This window comes from Pelmatolapia mariae, linkage group LG23 (genome assembly GCF_036321145.2).
Source record: "Pelmatolapia mariae isolate MD_Pm_ZW linkage group LG23, Pm_UMD_F_2, whole genome shotgun sequence".
In the NCBI taxonomy this organism is placed as follows: Eukaryota; Metazoa; Chordata; class Actinopteri; order Cichliformes; family Cichlidae; genus Pelmatolapia; species Pelmatolapia mariae.
The window spans coordinates 17,493,718-17,515,659 of NC_086246.1; the positions used below are offsets into that span (position 1 = coordinate 17,493,718).

The 21,942-nt window shown below is 41.6% G+C and overlaps 1 protein-coding gene across 2 annotated transcripts in view; it reads left to right on the forward strand.

Moving 5' to 3' along the window:
• LOC134620101 (fibroblast growth factor 14-like) overlaps positions 1-21,942 on the forward strand; it is a 72,569-nt gene that overhangs the window by 9,702 nt on the left and 40,925 nt on the right. Inside the window, exon 1 of one of the 2 annotated variants that reach the window (XM_063466036.1) lies at positions 17,527-18,203. The exons of the other annotated variant lie outside the window; for it this stretch is intronic. Within the exon in view, the coding sequence (XP_063322106.1) occupies positions 18,011-18,203 (193 nt within the window). The 5' untranslated portion in view covers positions 17,527-18,010. Of the gene's footprint in view, positions 1-17,526; positions 18,204-21,942 lie in introns of those variants that run through there. 2 annotated transcript variants of the gene reach the window in all.

Genomic DNA, 21,942 nt, shown 5'->3' on the forward strand with positions numbered 1-21,942 from the left:
ATTTTCAAAATGAAGCAATGAGCGAGTGAAGAAAAGCGAGGATGTGTGTGTTTCAGCGAGGGTGTAGGCGCACCCGCATGTGTCTGGACTCGGCTCCAGGTATCCGTCACGAGAGAATGAGTGCCCAGTGACATTTTTCCAAGTGCACTTAAAAAAGCAACAGGGCATCAAAGGCTCCACTGAGAAGTGTTTTCACAGACTGAACGATAAGGAGCAGAGAAGCACTAGACGGCATCTCAGTCTCTCTCTGTGACTGGCTACATAAAAAGTGTTTAATTGGTGCGGCCGGAGCTGCCAGATACACTCGGTCACTGTTACCATTGCTCGAGTACAGAAGGACAAGACTGGAGGAATTCTGTATTTTTCTAAAAACACCCCAAATCAGTGCAAACCCACATTATGGTCTTCATCAATAGTGCCGAAAGGACAATAAAAACTTTCCTTCCATTAAAGGCGACTCTAAACATTTGAAAAGCCCTCCTGTGTTGTTTGTTTTTGATGGCTTTTCAGTCTGTAGCTTTTCTTAGCACCTCTCCTTGATATCTCTCCCTTTGTTCTACCTCTCAGTCACACACTCGAGCTGACTTTTAGTCTTCTCTTGTCTGTGTTAACCTTTTGCTTGATGACAGCCCTGCATGACATAATCACCATATCTATCCCACTCACAGTGTGTGTGTGTGTGTGTGTTTGTGTGTAGCACCAGAGAAGGGTGCAGAGAATTTAAGAAGTACGTTTTCCAAGTAAGTCCAATGGGCTGGTGTTTGCAGGTGTGTGCGCGCCATGGACTTTGAGTTTATATTGAAGGTAGCGGAGAAGAGAATAAAGGCTGCTTTAGGCAAAGCTGAAGCAGGTAAGCCACTCTTTGCTAAAGGAGGTAGAGCAGAAGAATAAGACTAGCTTTGCTTACGTAACACCTTCGTAGAAACACACAGCTTCAATAATACCTGTAGTCATAAACATACTTCTATGCTTTGCATAGAAGGTTTTAGCAGGATTTAAACTCACCCATTAGATCTTTACAACAACTTTGAGAAAGTTGGTTAGAAACAGGCCAATCACAACTGATCACAGTCTTGACTTTAGTTAAAAATTGATCACAAAGTTATTGTAAACCAGAGTTTAAATTTAACACAAAACAATGAATATATATATATAAATATATATATATTTTGTGTTAAATTTACGCGATTATTGGGGAGTGTAGAGATGAAATAGCAGGTTCTTATGTATTTCTCTTGTGTAAACTTGAACTTGTGACAAGATCAAACTTTTTTCTTTGGTGTATGTTTTGTGCCATGTGAGCAATCAAGAGTTCAGGACAGAGTCCAACAAATATCACAAATGTGACTGATGTGAATAATCCCACCGATCTACGTTAATGACATTAATATTTGGAGGTATTTTAGTGTCTGGTCTTGACCATGACGACTCAGAAGGACACACACTGTCCTTATGCATTTGGACCAAGAGCACAGAGAACACAGTTAGATGCACACAACACTTAAAATGCCTCTTGTAGTAATTGATAAGCCAGGCGTCGCTCTCTAACGTCTGCCTGGAGGACTCTGTTATATAGCTCTCGATGGTGTGTCAGTATGTGTGCATCTAGCGGACAGATGAGGTCATCCACTCATCTGGTGCTTGATTCTTTGCAAAGTTGTTTTTTCCTCTTGCAGTCGCTTGTTTTGCTCTTTTTGAGCCACATCAGGCTTTGGGAACACAGACGATACTTGTCAGTTGTAAAATTTCATTGTTTGCTGTGGTCTTTACGGGATTTGCAGAATACAGTAGATTTATCTGAGCATTAGAATCTGCTGCTTGTATTTTTTTCTCTGTTTACTGAAGTAAATTGAAAGCTGAAGAAAAGTGAAAGCTTTTATGAAACGGTATTCTTTAAACATACTGTTATTTAACTCTAACTGGGCAGAAGGATCTTGCTTTATCGAACATGACTTGGAGCTGTGCAAAGTGAGAATTTTAAAGGACTTGCTTTGAGAAAAATTATATTGAGTGATTATCTGATAAATGTTCTGCTCCGGCCATGAAAAGGTTGCACCACTGCCTTCAGCTATTATCAAAATAAATCTGTTAATAAAGGAATTGTTACAGAGTGCGTATTTTTAGATATATCCAATTTTCTCACTCAACTGAAATCTCCTTTTTTTTTCGCCACAGAGGAGATTTACTCTCACATTGGTATTGTGTCACAGTTTGAATTAGATGCAGTCCCATGTTAGCCTCACAGGCTAATGCACCATGCTGCTGAACTGTTCACATTGTCATTGTTAGAGGGATTACCGTACACACAGACATGCCACATGCACATATTTCTATAAAAGGTGTTTCCTTTTATGTAACACTGTGGCTAAACCAGATTTGTGTGTGAGGTCTTTTTAGTGTCACAGGAAGGCTCAGTAATGTGTGCAATAAGTGGAGACTCCCAAAGAATATTAGCTTTGTTTTTGTGACTTTGTGAATTTGGAGTTAAATTCTTAATAGAATTAGGGTGGCTGTAGCTGGAGAGGCAGAGTGGGTTGTCTTCTAGCTGGACAGTTCGTGGTTTGAACCCCAGTCATGCATCCTTGGGCAAGATACTGAACCTCTAATGCATTCATCGGCACATAAGTGCATGTGTAAATGGATGAATGAAGCATGTGGTTGAAAGTGCTTTGAATGCTTGAATTGATTAAAAAAAGTGCTTCACAAGTACAGTCCTTTCACCATTTTACCATTTAGAACATCAGAAAAAGAAACGCAAAGAGAAACAGATGAAATAAACCAGACAGTAGTGTGTAAAAATGTTCTCACTTAAAACAAGCATGCTAGGGTTGGGCGATATGTAAAAATGTTCCAACAGACAATCATCAGTCCAGTAATTGATGATGGGCAATACATTTGCGCATGCGCAGACTTTTTGATGGTTTGCAATGTAATCATGCATGGACTGATTTGGGCGTTTACAACACAGAAATCCAAACATGGACGAACTAATTTCCCCCCAAAAATAGGGCTGTCAGTGTTAACACAGTCATCACGATTAAATCTTTAACGAGGCCTCAGCCAATTGTCGATAGTCGATATATTTGTCCAATCGCCCAACCCTAAAGCACGCATGCAAAACTACCACTGGATTCATCAAACGTCCTCACCTGTTAGTGAATCACAATCATTGAGTAATAGACCAAATGATTGTGATTCACAAGGGAACATAAGATCCCAAAACTTCATACCACGCTCAGCGAGGCAGAAACACAAGATTAATGAAGAAACAATATTTCCTGAAAAGAGCTTCCTGTACATCCACCCCCTGGAACCTCATAGCGCAGTGAGGGTTTAAGTCAGTGTGAGCATGCTCAACAGCTCCTTTCTGTCATTATTATCCTTCTTGTCAAGTCAAAACCTTGCTAGCGTGGGTTATGACGTGTGCCTGTGATGGGACCAACCTAATTCATCCATCACTAGCTTCTGTATCTCATATTAGGTGATCAGGATATGCAAGAATTGGGGCTGAAATCAAACTAATCTTGAGCTGTTCAAAGCTGACCTGAGTGCATTTAAAACATCTCCCTTGTTTAGTGAGTTCATGCAAAGGAAGAGCAATCTATACAATGTCTTTCACATACCTCCTGTAATGGAAAACATACCCAATAAAACTGTTTACTTCAGTCCACTTCTTTAGCCCTAGTTGCTGATGCTATGCTTCTGCTTTTGCAGCGTCTACACAGTGCACCGGATGATGTTGCTCTGCAAGCAAATATATTTCATTTAACTGACTTTACCTTGAGGTTAGCCTGGCATAATTTGGTTAGCTCCTCATCCAAGCATGACAAAGGCTCCAGAAAAGTCCAGCTGAACACAATAATTTGATTGTGGTACACTAAACAAGTTGTTGAACATAAACATGCCAGCACCAAATCCGTCAACCTCTTAAATGTGCTGGGGCTATTGAGCTGTAAAAGAGAGACACTGGTAATGGATGTTGGTTTGTCTTTGGGTTTGTCTTTGAGATCCTCAAGATATCAAGGACAAGCTTATACAATAGACAACACAAAAGTGAATCATCCCACTTGAGGACAAGAACTGGTCTTGTCCAGGGGTTCAAGGGTCAAATTAAGTCATTTTCATTCTCAGGCATCTGTTTTAGATGCACTGGCTTTGAGTTAACTGTCCCAGCCTGATGCAAATAGATGTGAATTCTCCTCAAACAATGACCGACTCACAAGCCAAGATGGATTAGCAGGATTTCAGCTGCCCAAATTAGATGTGAAACAACCCCCACTTATCGTCACTATCTCATTGCCTGCTTCATCAATGCATGGATGTTCTCTGCCTTCCTCAACAAACTGCTGTGCTGTCCTTTCCTTTAACTGCCAACAGGTGAAGCATGAGCTGAAGTTTAGGTGCCTCATCCAAGTGTTTAACCACAGCTGCCAAATCGAATTGTTCTGATCGATCCGACTGCTCACGACCTACTCCATTAACTTTTCTAACATAACCACTGTACAATTCAGCCGCAGATTGTGTTGAAATAGCACAATGACCAATACTAATCAAAGGAGTGTCATCATTCCCACGACTTTGTGCGTGTAGCAAGTGATTATCTTCTGTTTTTCATACATTACAGGCTTGAGGGAAAAAAATGAAAAAGCTTGTCTTGAGCAAGAGATCCCAAAACCTTATACCACAATCAAGGAAAAGAAAACTCAAGATGAAGGAAGAAATCATTTTTATCACAATTAAATTCAATTTGCCTTGTACCAAACAGTTTGTAGTATAAACTATAAGACATATATCTCAGTCAGTGTCAATTAAAAACATGGCGAGAGGCAATTACCACACAGACACTGTACAGCCCCTTAGGGCACTGCAACTGGATATTGCACTGCAACTCACACCACAAATTACAACCCCTGCAGGGCATAATACTGTAGCTACTGCAAGCCAGAGCCCTCGGCACATATGCAGGAGAATTTCTGCATGAAGAAACTGAAATGAGGAGGAAGTTCCAAAAGGCTCAAATCTCTCCAAAAGTGTTTCTTTGAGAGGTGCAATAACTGAGCTGGTGAATGTTCTGCCCTTTGAACATGGAATGTGACTCTGGTGGAAACATCAAACAAAGAAACAAAAAAGGTTTAGCATCAAAGCTGGGGCCTGTACTATGAAGCTGGATTAGGGGTCTAGGAAGGTAACTTCGTGTCGACATAGGGTTACAAAGGGTTTTCATTACTTACATCGCCATGGTAACTCATGCTGCAGACCTGCTGTAGATAAACACGTGTTACTGAATATGCCATCAACCTCGGTGCGCAATTAGTAAGAGGATATATAGTTTTAGGGACACTAGTTCTCCAGGTTTTCTGAAGCTCTTTCTGTTTCTTTGGACATTTATTTTCAGTCCAGTCTTTGCACCTGACCACTTTCACAGGAATGCTTTTTGTTATTAAGACAATTAACTAACTTATGAATAATTCAGACAGAAAATAACACACCTAAATCAAGGGATGAACCAGTGTTTCTATACACAACAGGTAACTTAGTAAAGAAGATATTTAAAATGATATATATAGGCACTTTGTATCCGTCACAAAACACATTATTTGTTCACAGTTTTTTAGTTAAACTGCCAAAACGGTCAAAGATAACACAGTTTGACAAATATAAAATGGTACTTTTGGACCAACGAGATTATTCCCAAAAAGCTATAAGCTGAAAACTTGGCATTGTGTGCAGTGTCCCCAGAAAATTAAAGAAATTTGACAAGTGGAGTACAAAAGAGGAAAGTAAAAATCATACCTGGATAGAAAAACACACAGTAAAACACCATCAGTGGATCATGGATCAGAGCCTAGACCTCAATATTTCTGAAGCAGTGTGGGATCATGTTGACAGAGAACAGATGGCCACTAGACCAGCAGCTTATAACAGACCCAAGAGCAGAACTAACAAAGACATGAGTAAAAGGCTTTTAAAGTCTTAATTTCACATAAGGGAATCAAGTAAGGCTCATTTAAAATGGGATGAGGCGAAGTGGAAAACTATTCTGTGGTTAAAAAAGGAAATTCTTTGTGGAAAACATGGATGCTACTTCCTATAGTCTAAAGAGGAAAGAGAGCATCTGGCTTGTCATTGGTGCTCAGTTCAAAAGCCTGAACTGCGATGGTATTGTGGTGCATTAATACATCTATTACAACAACATGGCTTAATAGAAGAAGAGTCCTTGATCTGGCTTTCCTGCAGTCCAGACCTTTACCTAGCTGAAAACATTTAGCACATCATGAAACCAAATACATGAAATCATTTCCAATCAATCCAAATCAATCCTCCATCAGACAGGAACAGGACAACATTCCTCTCCCAAAAGTTTCAGCAGCTGGTCTCCTCAGCGCCCAGATGTTTATGGACTGTTCTTAAAAGAAGATTTGATGCTACACAGTTGTAAACATGGGCCTGTCCCATGTTTTTTTAAGACATCTTGCTGCCCACAAATTGAAAACGACCTAATCATTTTCTTAAAATGCTACATTTTCTTAGTTGGTAACTCCACCTCTCCCAACTAACTACAAAGAACTGTGAGCTAAAGCAACTTTTTTTTATGGCCCAGTGGCTGAAATTAGACCTTTTGTCACTCAGTCTACGGGCTGCCTGGAGCTGCTGCTGAGAAAAATAAGCTTAAGTTCCCACACAGCGTGTGCACGACTGTGGGTGGCTCTGAAAACATTCTCCATTGTTGAGCAGCAAATGCTTAACAAAGTATTTTATATTTTTGTCATATTATCTGACTATACACTTTGCTCCCGTTACTGAAAAGTAATTTGTGCGTTTTGTTCGGTAAGCCTTGCATACAGACGTGTATGAAAGCTAAAAAAAACCCCACTGTTAGGGAAAAATAAGGCGTCTGTCATTGCAGCGTCAAGCCGAGCTCTAATCTCCTTCAGTGGGGAAATTATGGAGCACACAGTTAACGTATTGTCTGTCTTTCAAGCTGCAACAAGCAGAACGAAACCTTCAATGCATAATAGTACAGATGGAGGACATCAAAACTAACCCGAGTTTCCAGCCTTTTGTATTCTGCCAGAGCATCTGAGCATTGTGAACACAGTGAAACCATGACCTGCCTGAGATGTGACTGACTCATTTACAGACAGGCCAGAAAATTACAGTGATGTAAAACTTCTCAGAGCAATGAGAAGAAAATCACAGCCATTACTCACTAAAGGTCCACAAACTGTTGGCAGGAGGAGCTGTGGGTTGGGGGCTGAGGTTTAGTGCAGGTTGGGGGAGTGCAAATCAGTTTTACTTTGGCTGGGAGTGCCTTCTGAAGTAAATGGATTAGCATTGACAGATATATTAGATTTCTGCGGACCAGTCTGCTCAGGACAATAATGTCCTTCTTCTGGACCACACAGTAATTTTACTGTCCATCACTGCAGCAGGATCAACAGGAGGGTACACTTTTTTCACAAAATGGATCGATACACGAAAAGGGAGGTCGGGGGGTGGGGGGGTAATGTGTAAATGATATGTGCTGTAAAAGGAAAAGAAGCTTATACATGGAGGAGGCACCAGTGGTCACTCAGGGATTACATTTTGGCCACAGAAGGTACAAAACATGGACGTAGCTTCTCAGCCACTTGAGGCTGGCTTCAAAAGTGAGTTTAAAACTGGAGTTTCAGTTTTAATGATTTCCTGTTTATTGTGGTAAATACCCATACTTATTATGCATCTTTGTCTGTTTCCGTACTGTAATTGTCTGCTCACTCATCATTAGTTTCACTTGTGTCCAGTCAGTTCTCTGTAACTCGGTCAGTCCCCCTGTACCCCATTCCCCCGGAGTAATTTCACATTACAGAAGAAGTACTTAAACACATTTTTGGCCATAACTTTGGAAGTCACTAGCTAAATGATAAGTGTGTGTATGTTTTGTATTCAAAATCAATTAAATAGTGACATCATGATTTTATAAGTTTGGTGCTGATACTGAATTGGTAAAGCTAAGCTTAGGCTCCCACCGTGTGCACTTGTTCTGTGCAGCTGGAAATATATGTTGAGCATCCATATATTAAAATCCATAGCTTCATCCATATCTGAGGGATTGTTTTCTGTCACTGCCACAACTTTTGTGTTCTGGTGGAATACATGTAAATGCACTTTTTTAAAATCAATTTAAAGCCTTTATATATGTTATGACAGAGTGGGGGCAGACATGGACGTGGCCAAGTTTGTTTCTTCTCTCTTCATTATGTGTGCAGACACACAGACACGAGTCAAATCGTGACATCAGATGGTCATGAATAATTTAGCAGTGGTTATACATCAACTTCATTTCACGACGTGCTGACTGACAATGCTTTTTTGTGCATTTAGTCAGTCTTTTCTCTTATCCCTGAGTTTTATTAAAGTCAGCCAAATACAACATCAGATATCACCTGAGATGTAAGATAACGGTATTCGTGAACACTGGACTGCAGGTGAAAGCTAGAGAATATCATTCCCTACATTTCTTCCCGCATTTTTTAAATGCCCATATATTTCATATCTCTCCGCCACCTCCACTCAGCTTTCAGCGTCTTCCTTAATTCAAACTCTCACTAGAAGGAGTTCTCTTTTCGCTCTTATTATCTCTCTGCCCCCCCCACCTCCATCTTCCCGTGTAGTTGGGATTTTTTTTGGAGGGGGGAAAGATCTGGAGTGATTATGTAACTGCTCTGATTCAGAAGCCTTCCATTTTCAGCTGTTATCCTTTTTTTGCGTTGAAAATCATTGCTGATGATTCGAGCCTCGGGTGGTTTGGTGGTGCAGCGGTAAGCACAGCTACAAGAAGTTGCTGGTTCAAACACACTGCTCTGTGTGGAGTTTCTCTGCTCGACTGCTAGGGTCACTCTGATCATCTATAATCATTCTAAATTGGCCGTAAGTGTGAGTGTGAGCATGTTAGCCCTGCGATGGCCAGCTGAACTGTTCACCCAGCCCAGCTCCAGCCTATCAAACTGGATAAGCAGTTAAGAAACAGATGGATGGATGGGTGCATATGGGAATGCTTCAAAACAATGCCAGCCCACATCAGTTTATGACTCAGCTGATGCCCTTTTGGGGATCCCATTGACAAATCTCCTATGTGCTTGAAACTCCCCATACTGTTACATCTGCAAGCTCTTTGCAGACTCACTTCTCAATTTCCTGCAGTTTAATCAGTGTTGAGTCTGTTTTTATTGATATCTGCTCTGGTCTGTGCCTTGCTGCTGATCTCCCTGCACTTTGGCGTGCCACATATGGACATGGAAGAGTGGTGAGGCCCAAGAACAAAGCCATGCCACCAAATATAAATTGCTTTTGGTGCTAAAGTGGTCCTGACAGAGCTAAGTTTACCTGTGAAATCACAAATTTATTTACTGTCCTATATGTAGCTATTTTTATATGTGATATAATGTGCAGGATTGTTTTACTGGTAGTGCATTTTATAAACCATTTTCATTTGTCTTGCTCCTACAAGACTTTTGATTAAGTCAGCCCAATACAGTATCAGATACCATCTGTAATGTGAGATAATGGTCTAAAATTAGAGATGGAAACTGGACTGCAGGTTATTCTGTGCTCCTCTCAGTTAATGAGCTGCTACTTTAACCAGCAGCCATACAGATAAAGAACATGTGGACCTGATTGGAGCATTTCAGGTAATTCCAGTGTCATTTTTCAATAAACACTTGGTAACTCTATGGAAATTGGCATGACTAATATAAACTTTACTGCCACTACTTCATACTTCAAAGGGGCACAAATGGCAGAAGGCTTTGAATGGCATTTCATGGGAATATATAGGCTCAGCTAAAAACTGAGACATCACTATGTAATCAGTGTGAGAGCGTTTTGGAGACAGGAGTACTTGATCTTGGGGGTAGTTGAGTTAGTTGCTTTTCATGTTTGTCAAGAAAATCCGCCATGACAACAGAGGGGGGAATTGTGTGTGTGTTTTTTGTGTTTTATTGTTTTTTGTGGTTTCATTCAAGGTTATCCAGACAATTTTTCTATTCTATGATGTATGCACGATACAGTGGACTGCAAAATGCTGTAAGTAATGGCACAACATGAGTGTCAAATCATTGTACGCATGTTTGTGTCTGTGACTCTGTCTCTTGTTGTGATCAGTTTCTGTGTCCTTTTTCTTCATTAGGTTTCTATTTTTCTATTTTTTAGAGAAACATAAAAAATTTACATCTCTTGCACATTATCTGCTAGCTACATTTGTTCTTTTCTTATGTCATGAATTTCGAGTTATTACCTATTATTACAGTTTAGCATATTTGATAACTATCTGCTAAACCAGTGTTTAACACGTCTACAGAATATGCAGACTAATGAGCATTTGTATACTATAAGAATAGCCTGAAATATATGGGCTGGGCTATATATTAGCTGATACTGACATTTACTACGACTGATAAGTGAAAGATTAAGAAATAAAGAACAGATGAGAAAAACGCCCTTCAAACGTCTTATGAGCAATCGGCGTGTTCCTAGCTCCCAAAACAGCAGCACTGTTCCTGTAATCGACCTTAAGATCTTTGCTGTTGATCAACAAATTCTGAGTTGGAGAAAAAGCGAACTTTGTAGCTGCTCCATGCACCTCTGTTTGTGCTACACAGAGAAAAATCTGCAGTAAGCCTTCAGAAGTTGTATTAAAATATGCAAGGGGGCATGAGGCGTACTAGACCATATTTGTTTCAAGGCTTTTGTAAAAATCTTTAGATAAAAAAGTAAAATAATATAAAATATTGTATTATTTAAATCGCATTAATATTTTACATATAAAAATAAAAGCCTTTTCACAAGCCAATAAAAAAATGTACATAGGCCAGTAAAACGCTGAGCCACTGAGGGTAGTTAGCTGGGACACTGAATTATCATCGATTTTAACATGAGATTTCAGTCACTGCAGTGTCTTCATAACCCTGCGCTTCTGGCGCTAATTTTAAGTTTTAAAGCAATAACAAAACCTCAAAATCTCAATCCCCCTAACCCTCCCCCCCCACCACCCTCCTTCAAAAACTTTAACGCTTGCTTTAACAGCCCGAATGACAAACTATTATGACAGGAACAAAAATACTCTGTGTTTTTATTGCGTCTGTCCTTGTGATGCACATGTCCCTGTGAGTTTTCTGACATCCAGTACATGCAAAGTTTCTCACTGGTCTTTGTGCTAGCGAGCAAAAGAAAGAGAGAGAGAGAGAGAGAGAGAGAGGCTGCTGAATGCTTAAAAAAACTGGGATGAGACGGGAATAGGTATAACAAACAGAGAGAAACAAGGAGGAGGAGCGCTAGAGACACCAGAGACAGCAGAGATGGAAGGAAAAGGGTGGGGGAGTGAATGAATAATTTAGTCCCCCCATTCCCTCTCTTCTCCTCCCCGCTGTGTTGGTGATGTTACAAAGACAGATGAGGAGAAGAAAGGAGAGGATAAGAGAAGAGGGGAGATGGGGACAGGGTAGGAGGAAAGGAGAGTGAAAGGTGACAAGTAAAGGAGCAAAGGGAAGCAAGGAGTGGAGACAGAAAGAAAGCGGCATCTTTTAATGGTGATTTTTTTCCTTATGTCTAACAGCAGCATAGGCGTGTGCGTGTGTGATCATGTGCTTGTGTTTCAGTGTTTGTGTGTGCGCACAGGAGCGAGGCACAGCAGCAGCAGAGAGGAGAAAGTCAGAAAAGCCCTGTGATTAATGTAATTGATGCCAGATGTGTGTGTGTGCCTGTGTGCGTGTTTGTTACCCTCTCAGCATTCAGCAGGTGTTCCCTCCCTCCTTTCGGAGACCCACCTGCGTCACTAATCACTCGTTACCTAGGCAACAGTGGACTTCCCCGCGCCTGTGCCTCTGCGAGTGTGCGTACGTGCATGTGGGCGGGTGTGTGAGTGCGAATTATGACTCATCCTGCTGAGTTCAGAGCGGCTATCCTCACACTCCCGTCTGGGGAACACCCACCCACATCTGTTACCTTCCCTGTCTGTATCTCTATCCCCTCATCGCTCCATCATCCTCTCTTCACCGGCTCTCTTATCTCCCCTGCCTCCCAGACTCACTGATATTAATAGCTCTTTGATTCTTGATCTCGACACTTGGATGCATTATTTACCTGTTGCTTTGATCAGAGCAGGAGAGAAAGATCAGTCAGCGCAAGCAGCTGTAGTCCTCAGGACGGAGCCAGGCAGGCAGACAGAGCGCCACCTGCAGAGATTTTTTAAGAAGTGATTCCCGAGAACCGCCTTAAGTGTAATGCTGACTGATAAAATAGCCTCAGATAGGGGTTATTTTAACTGGTGTGTCCAATTAGATTGTGCTTTATGATGATTTGTGCTTTTCTGCAGTGAAACTTTGTGTTCGTGGCCAACAGTTTAACCGTCCACCCTGCAATCCTGTGCAGCACACCCAACTCTAACTATAGGAAATACACATGAAGCAGAAATTGAGAATCAAGATGTCTTAAAAAATGAATCTCTGTGTTTTTGTTATCATTGTAATTATAAGAAAAAAACACTATTTTCACATTTTATGATGTGTTATGTTATCAAAGCAAAAAAAAAAGACATCAAAAATGTAATTAAACGTTATACTTCATTTATACGTTTGTAGGCAGAAACCTTTTCCCTATTTCCCATCTTATTCCCATCTTTTCAAACTTTGGGTGCTTTTTCTAAGAACTGAGACACTGTGAAACAATCAACAATCAATAGGTTTGAAAGTAAACCCTTCTACTTCTTGATTTGTTTTTGGATTGTTTCATTCATAACTAATTTGGGAACTCTGTTTTAACGTTAAAGGGATTTGATGTTGGGTGCCAGGTGATAAAGTTAATGTTCAAATTTACCCCGAAGGTGCTGGATGGGGATCTGCGTGTATCAATCAAATTTTGCTGCTTGTTATCTGACCCCAAAACACAAACTTATGAGGACATGATTCTCCTAAACATCGCTACATGCTGTACAAGAAACAGTAAGGTCTCGCTTCACTGGAGTAGCGCCCTGTTCGAAAACAGTTAAAATGCCACTAAAGGAAAATAAAAGTGCCCTACAAGAACCAAAGGAGCCAGCTTCACCCTCCCACATCCAACATGTTCAACATGTTTGCGCGCTTCTCTCAAGGTAGTCGAGCAGTTTTGGTGGTTTGTTGCCAGAACTGTACAATAATTCTTTTTTTCTCTCTTTCTTGGCAGCACTTTGGTGTTTGTGTCTGAGAACAAACACCTCAAAATGTCACAGGCACTCTTCTTCTGTTAGCATTTCATTGCTAATGTTTTTGAGGCTATTCATTTCTTTAACGACCACAGATTTACTTTTGTAAAGGGGTTTTTTTGGTTGCAGTTTGAAGCAACCATAACTATAGACATAAACCGTAAGAAAAGCTTAGTGCAGTCACCACCAAATTTGAGCTTTACTGCTGCAATAAAAAATACATTTTCATCCCTGTGGTCATGAAAATGTCTTCACAGCTGATGACAGAGTACATTATAATGAGAGTGGGATAGGGAAAAGTTGAGGTGAAGGAATGAGGGGTGAGTGCCGGTCTCCTTTAGTGCCCGTAGAGGGCGCCGCTGCCTCTGAGCAGGCTGAGAAGAACACTTCGGTGTGCGGAAAATGTTGAGACAGAAGATAACAGTGTCTCTCAGTGTGTTTCCTCTCAAGGAGAAGATTTTGAATGGATTTAGAAAGAAAGAGAATCACAATGTTGCATCCTATAGTTTATGCATGTCTGGCGTGTTTGTGATCTTGTGTTGTCTCTCTTTGACTCTGTTTCCCTGTAAACCCTGAAGCATAAAGTTTTTTGTTTTTTTGAGGGTGTGGGCAGTGGAATAAGTGGATGGAAGAAGGCGAGGCTTTTCCTTTTTGAAGCTTCTGAGCAGTGTCCCACCTCCCTGGGATGTTATAAAAAGCAGCTGTGGAGTTGAATTTTAATGGAAATGTAGCTTTGATTTATTCATGACTCCCTTACTTGAAGTGACCTGGATAAAAAAAGAAAAAACATGTCATCTTCACGCAAGTACACACCAACACTTTCTTTGCTCTCTTTTTTGCTTTTTTTCCTGCTGTCCAGAAGGAAAAAAACAGAGAGAAATGCTTTAATGGCAGCGCGTCATCAATGTCAGAAATTTCAGAGATACCTGCTGAAATGGGACAATAGATGCAGGGTGACGACGTCATGCTGCTGTTGGATCTTGGGTCTGTTAAGCACAGTTAAATATAACATTAGGACAACGTTAAGGACACAGCGGCAATGACACAGTTTGATCTTTCAGAGATGAAAGATCGACTCTTCCGGACTTCATTAAATCATTAATGTTAAGGGTTTTACAGTCATTTGAGTTTTTCTCTTACTGTTAGTCATCATGTTAGTGAACGACTTCTGCTGCACAGGTCCGTCGCTTAGACAGGCTCTGCTGCCACCTAGTGGTAATGAGGACCAACATACATCATATTTCTGTGTTACCTTCTTAAAAAAACACAATGTGTGTGTGTGTGTGTGTGTGTGAAACTCACACACACACATGCAGAGAGAGAGAGAGAGAGAGAGAGAGAGAGAGGAAGCAGGGTGACAGAGCTGTCGCTGTCTCTGGAGCTGAAATATTTTGGTTCAAGTGTTCCTGACCTGCTTCTGACGTCAGGAAGCCTCACAGCAACATCCGATTATTTTTTAATCACATCCCACTGCCCTAAAGTCATTTTTTTGAAGCCGCACAACAAGGACAAAAAAAGACCTAAGACAGGATAGCACTTTCATTATTATTGCAAAGTTTTATAACAGAGAATTTTCAAAGTAAGATGAAGAAACTATAGTAAAAACACAAGAATAATTAAAAATATATATATTTTAAAATGAACACAGTAATAATTTTAGCCCCAGACTATACCAGAATCAAAAGGATTTACCTACTGGGAAAAATGAATACTATCAAGTATAGTAATTACCATTAATCACCAAACTGCACCTTCTGGTTGCAGGTTACCACCAAAAGCACCTTGTGATTCCTGGTTAAATTATGAATATGCAAAAGCTAAATTCAACTGAATTACAGCCGCGTGTATTTTCCTCCACACTGAAGTTTAGCCCAGCATATTTAAAGCACACGTCGGTATCACTGCTGTCGCATATCTGCAGAGAACTGCACCGTGCCAACTTGATCAAATGTGTCATTCTCTGATAAAAAATGGAGGTTCTAGCCGGCACGTCTTCAAAGACCCACGGGCCCTAACCCCACAGCCCCGTTACTCATCGTAAAGACAGATAGACTGGCGACGGTTTCGGGATTTTCTTTGATATCAGTTTTCCCAGAAGAAAGAGGGGGAAATTCATTTCAATGCTCTTTGTGTCCAACTGGGTCCCAGCCCAGCTCTTTATTCTGGAGAGATGGCTGACCTACATGCAGTACTGAAAAAGACAGATTCAGGCAGGCTTGTGAAGTTTAGGCAAAACATAAATTCTCAAAATAATAATAGTGGGTTTCACTGTTTGGGGGGTGATTAAATGTAAGGTGTCCTTATAGTGCATTTACCTGCTTAGAAATAGAGGTGTGACATCAGCGCATAGGGTTGAGTTACACCTGTTACTGCCCCACACGCTGTCACATTGTGGGTGAGTATCGTGTAGTCCGTCCCGTGGTGTAACCTTACAGCCGGAAACCTGCACCTGTAATTATATATATATATAAGCATGTGCACTGTAGGCGAACCACACAGGCAAGGCTGCCCCGCAATTTATCAGGCTATCAGTGGAGCCCAACTCTTGCATTTTTAAACCACTCATTCAGACAGCCTTTCCTGAGCTGAATACAGACAGCGGGGATATGTGAGGTGGTAATGAGCAGAACAGGCTTCACTGGCTAAAGCACTGTTCATTTTTTGCCAGTATAGAATGAAATAAGTAGAAGGAAGCTGGTGAATATAAGAAAAAGCGGAACTGAAGCCAGCACAGTGCTTTATGTCTTTAAACATATCCACGTCCATAGAAAACACTTGAGACATTAACGGATATGAATCAAAGGCAGGAAATTAAATTTAATCAAGGGCCAGACTGGCATAAAAAGAAAACAGCCCTCCAGAATTTTCCCTTTCTCGGCTATAGCTGAGATTTTACAAAGCTGATACCATAAATCTACCTGAAAGTTGACCCGTACCTCACTTGATTACTTAAGTTACTTGATAGAGCTACTAAACTCATTGCAATGTACAGATCACAATTTAAAGACCCAAAGTGTTTACAGAGAGATTTTATAGCCAAATAGCAACAGTATTTTGCATCTTAATGGGTCAAACAATGTATGCAGATCCTAAACTAAAAACCAGCTACTGCTGTTAAGTTCCCTGAAAACCAATCACGAAAATGCTAAAACCAGAACGTTTAGCATTAATGGCTGTCCTGTTGAGGGCTGACAGCACTGTGACACCGTAAATTCCTATGTAAACAGTGGCTGTGCATTTAATTAGAAACATTTTAAATAAATGATTAGCCACAAATCTGGGTTTAGCCTTACAGCAGGACTAAGGCGCGCGTAAAGGACCGTAAAAGTTCGCAGCTTGCATTTACCTGCGTTCTATTTCAGAGTAAAACCCACCTGCTGCCGCTCCAGCCGGTGACGTCGTCCCCTCCTCCCCACCGGCCCGAGGATGACCAGTTGTTTTTGAGAGCGTGTGTGTGGCCGCTCGCCCGGCGCGTGGCTCCAGCAGCCGTGTGCTTTCAGGCAGAGAGCGCTCGCGCTTTCAAGCGTCAAATAACCTGAGGGTACCAACGCGAGGACTTCCGGTCATTACCTTCAAAGTAACAAGCGCCGTAACGTGACGCTGAAGCTTTGAGACATACCCCAAATGATAACTTAACGGGACAGTTTCCCAACTGGAAGTCTAAATTTATTTATTTATGCTTTACTTAAAGCGTTAAAAATAACAGCTTTTCTCAATTAGGCGTAGAAAAAAAATTAAATACATTAATTAATTAATTAATTAATTAATTAATTAAAGGTTCAATAAAACAACAAAACAAAACAAACAAACAATAATTACAGTAAATAACAATCACACTATTGCAGGACAAATTTAACAATATCGCAACACTTAGTTTGATTACACTGAAAGGCGAGCATAAGTCAGTAAATGTGTTTTTTAAAATAAATAAATACATAATAAATGTTTTTACAAATTAGTGCCATTTTTTCCTAAAATGTATAAAACTGACCCCTTGATGGCAGCAACAGGTTGTTAAATCACGGAACAATCAGAATAGAATAACAGAGTCAGACTTGAATAATAATAATAATAATAATAATGATCTTTTTTTTATGATCTAAATATTTTTATTTTCTTTGCCGTCAAGTGGCTCATTAATGCGCACAACCCTTTTGGAACCACAGAGAGGGCTATGAGGCTTTCACTTTGAAAGACAAAACGCCCTCTTTCCGGTGATGCTCCTTGTGACTCTCGTTAGTTGCACGCAGCTGGATGGGCTCGCGCCGGCAGCACGCGCGCCTCGCGCTTCAGTCAGCGGAATACAAACGGGCGCTTTTCAGAGGAGAGGACGCAACTGCTTTCTGAGGCACTGCTGTATCTTTCAGATATTTTTTTTTAAATTGCCGGTCTCGCCCATTGACCATGGGAGCACAAACTGACGAGCGGGGTGTGGAAAGATTGTTTGGAGGAGCCGTTCAGTGACAGCTGCTGTTCCCTGACTGACAGACAGACCGGTGAAACGTGACGGACAGGTAAACCGCTGTGCGTTTCAAATCTATGGCCAGAAGAATAACGGCAGCAGAAAATATGCAGTAACGTGAAGCAGTGTGGTTTATTATTTTTTTTATATATATTTTTTATTTTCCTTGGACTTTACCGCGTTGTGGCTGAAGTATGGGGCCGTTATAGCCGGTAAAGCGGAGACTGGAGGTTTGTGTCTGGTTTCGTCTGCGCTCCGTCCGCTCCGGTGGACACAACTGAAGAGACTGGAGACGAGGACGGAGACAAGGCTGTTTTTGTATCGGCTGAGCCATGGCAGCGGCAATCGCCAGCGGTTTGATCCGGCAGAAGCGACAAGCGAGAGAGCAACACGCCCACCGACCGACTGCTCACCGGCGGCGGAAGAGCCCCGGTAAGAAGCAGGGGCTGTGCAACGGGAATCTGGTCGACATCTTCTCCAAAGTCCGGATATTTGGATTGAAGAAGAGGAGGCTACGGAGGCAAGGTGTGGAGGAGGGGGGGTTGCACATGCATGCACACATACACGGTTGCAGGGACGCAAACCTATTGATACGCACGTGCGCGCGCGCCTCTACACACGCATGCGGGTATACACTTTTACGCACGGCCACATTTTGTGCACAATCTCCTTCACGTTCACGCCCTGGCTGGCTGGGGCACGCGTATACGCTCGCGCACACGCACGCGCAAGCACCCCGAACATGCAAAAATACACACTGCCAGACTCAGCCCCAGTCTCTCTCTCTCTCTGTATCCTCCATCTCTCTTTCCCCTCTTTAGTGTGACACACACTCGCGCGCACACTGTCATGCCTTGTTGTGCCCTATGGTTCAGTAGTTTCCAGGTACATCCATTATTGAAGCCGCAGATTAGTCTGTCTAGCCTCTCTCTCTCTGCCTGTCTCTATGTGGACCTCTGCCTGGCTCTCTCATTTTCAGCTCATAATTGAAAGTGCCTTATCACCAAGATCACACTTTGCCTTAACACTAGCAAAATGTCAGACAAAAAACCCCAAAACAAAACAGTGACAGCAAAAATAACCTTTCTTTCTTGTTTCCTCCCTATAGAGAAAGATGGAAACAGATTTGTTTATGTGGAGGTCCAAAAAAAAAACAAGAAAAGGGAAAAAAGTAAGGAAAATTTTCCACCATTCAGCTCTCAAGGCCCACTCAAATCCAAATTAACATCATTGTTACATCATGGGACGGGCTCTTTGCCACAAAGGGAAGTGATTACACGTAGAAGTGAATGTAGATTAATGAGAATGTTGTGATGGTGCGCTATAGAAAGCGTTCAATAGCAGAGACGATAAGTGCTGTTGTAATCAATTGATTGTGTGAGAAACCAGCAGGTGACGGCGTGCGGGAGGGGAGGGGAGAGGGAGGCAGGAAATGAGAGGAGGAGGTGGGGGGATGATATGGAGGGGTGGCAAATGTGAGGAGTTGCGCTGATATGAATTTGTTGTCACTGGTTTGGTCTGGTGACTGATGGGAAAATTTGTGGGGGATTTGAGAGCCTGATTCCAGAGCTCGGTGGGAGTTGGAGGTGGTCTCGCTTCTCCATTGTCCCCCCCGCTCCCACCCTTCTCTCGTCTCTCTCATCTTATTTTCCTGTGTTTCCTTCTCGTTTCCTTTCTCACCTTGCCACCTTTCATCCTTATCTCCTTTCTTTCCTAATCGTCTTTCCTTTCAACTCTCCTGTCCTCTTTTCTTAATTTTCTATTTTTCCCACCTCGTGCTGACATTTCTCCACCTTTCACCTCCATTTCCTCAGAAATTTTTCCCTCCTCTCTTCTTCACTTCCTTTCTTCTCCTCCTCTTCTTCATTCCTCCACCTCCTCCCCCACACCCTAATCTTCCCCACCTGCCTTAGATCTTTTTATCTGTTGTTCAGGCTTCACCTAGTCACTTCCTGTGCATTGTGGCCTCCTCCTATCCTTTCTCCTCATTCCTCCCCTTTTTTTCCTTTCCTCTCTTTATCGTCTCTTCAGCGTACTGCTCTCCTTTCCATTCAAATCTCCTTCCTTGCTTTCATCCCTCAATTTCTTCTCTCTCAGTCTCTTTCTCCTTCTTTCTCCTTTTCCCCTTCCTCATTCTTCCTCACCTCCTTTAATCTCCTGCCCTTTGGCTCATCACCCCCACCCTCTCCACCTCGTCCTGCGTCTCTGCCTCCTTCGCCTTCCTTTTAGGTATTCCTGTCTTTCCACCCGTTGTTTTCCCTTGCCTCCCTCCATTTCTGTGTTCTCAGCTGTGAGAGCTGCTGGTGGAAGCTTGGCAACATCCATAGTGTCTGTGCTTCGTGTGTGTGTGTGTTAAAATGAGAAAGATTTGCCAACATCCCCTACTGTCTTCCAGAGGTTTTGTGAAGGAGACACATACACACCCAACTCACAGTGATCCGCAGCCTCCATTACTCAATAACTTGAACACACATGCTATATCTGCGTGCTTCTTACTGCTGAAAATGTGATATCTGACCAAAGCGCCTTCTCGTCCACAGTTATTCTTTGTTAGTTGTTATTATTAGTAATTAGACATCTGAGCAGAGAACTCATCACACTGGTGTGGGTGGATTTTAGTCAACAGTCTTTAAATCCTGCAGTGAAATCAGCTTCACTTAAGAGCTGCTGCCATCACTGGAGGATTTGATTGCCACACGACGGACAAGATCATCCCAGGAAATGAAAAAACAAACAAAAATAAAACAATTGTTGCCAAAAAAATAAAGAAATTGTGCTTTGAAAAAACATTCACCTGCTGTCATGCAGGATCAATGTTTCACTCTTAACACACTCTCATTCTTGGCTTTGGGGCTAATTAGAGCAAATGCATTGCATACAAAATACATTGTTTCAATACATTTTTTAAAAAAATATTTCCACAAATAAAATACTGAACATGACACTTTAAAAAAAAAATTACCACTTCTTCAGTGCGTCACATAAAGTTAAACAGCATGATTTACTGTTTGAACCTGTCTGTAGCGGGGCAGTGTGCTTTGATTTCTGTTCTGTGGTGACAGGCGGATGCTGGGCAGGTAAAGTCTTATTTTGAATCATAAATATCACAGCTGTCAGTTGGAATCATGTTTACATTAAAGCATGGGACTCACAAGAGCACGAAACAAAAGAAAAGTGCAGCTGAAGCAAGGAATGTCTTGCGTATAGAGACGCAACACGTCTTTTCTCCATCATTTAAAAAAAGCATTCAGTGTTTAAAATGATCATGAACTTTGACAAGTCCAGACATTGCAACAAATGGACGTTGGTTTCATTTTATCAGACAACACAAAAGAAATTACCGTCTACAGACAGGTGTTTTTATGATGAGCAACAAATTATGAATGGATTTCATCTTTAATCTCTCCTGAATCCAATCAGAAGCAAAGTTACTTTTCTTAAGGGAGATCATTAAATCTGTGCGTGCAATTAGTGATAACATACATGTGCCTGCACAGATCTTTAATTTCTGGTTAAATTTTGCTTCACTTAAAGAGATATAGTTGCTTTTTCTAGTTATTTTTGTTTCTAGTCATAAAAACCAGATTTTTCTTTTAAACCTGTAAGTGTTTTATCCAGGACATAAAAACCTGACCTGGCATTTACTCAGGCCTTGCAGTAGGAATGTTTTCTCCAGGCTGACCTCTGATCACGTGCAGACCCTCTCCCAAGAGGCAGAGCCTAACTAAAAGGCAAGTGAACTGCTTCCATGTTGCCACATGAACCTGAATCTGAACTGAGTTGCTCTCAGTAAAACGGATTTCTGCGGATCAGGTGCCAAATTGCCAATATTCTGCCACATTTTAAAGCCGGTGACTGATTGTCACCCACCGCAGCAAGGTGAAGCTCTGTGGCTCACTCTGTCGCCTCTGTTTGCCCAGATGCTACGTCTGTGAAGCTGCATGTCTGCACAGGGTGTTCCCGTGCTTTGCAGTCAATGCATAATAAGAAGCAGTATAGATAATCAATGAAGGACGGTGCTCTTGTCAAGGCTAGAAAAGCCTGTGAAGAAGTACCAGCACAGTGCAGCATTGAAGCCGAAGATGAAGATGTGGCTCAGACTTGGCATAAAATTTGATCAGGCTGTCTCATTATGACAAATTCAGGTTAAGGACTTGTATTATTTATATCTCTAGATTCATATAAATGCCCCCTTTTCAGCAGCGCGTGTTCCTCTAATCACTAATCACGTTGATGCAAATGAGGATGAAATTGGTGCACTCGG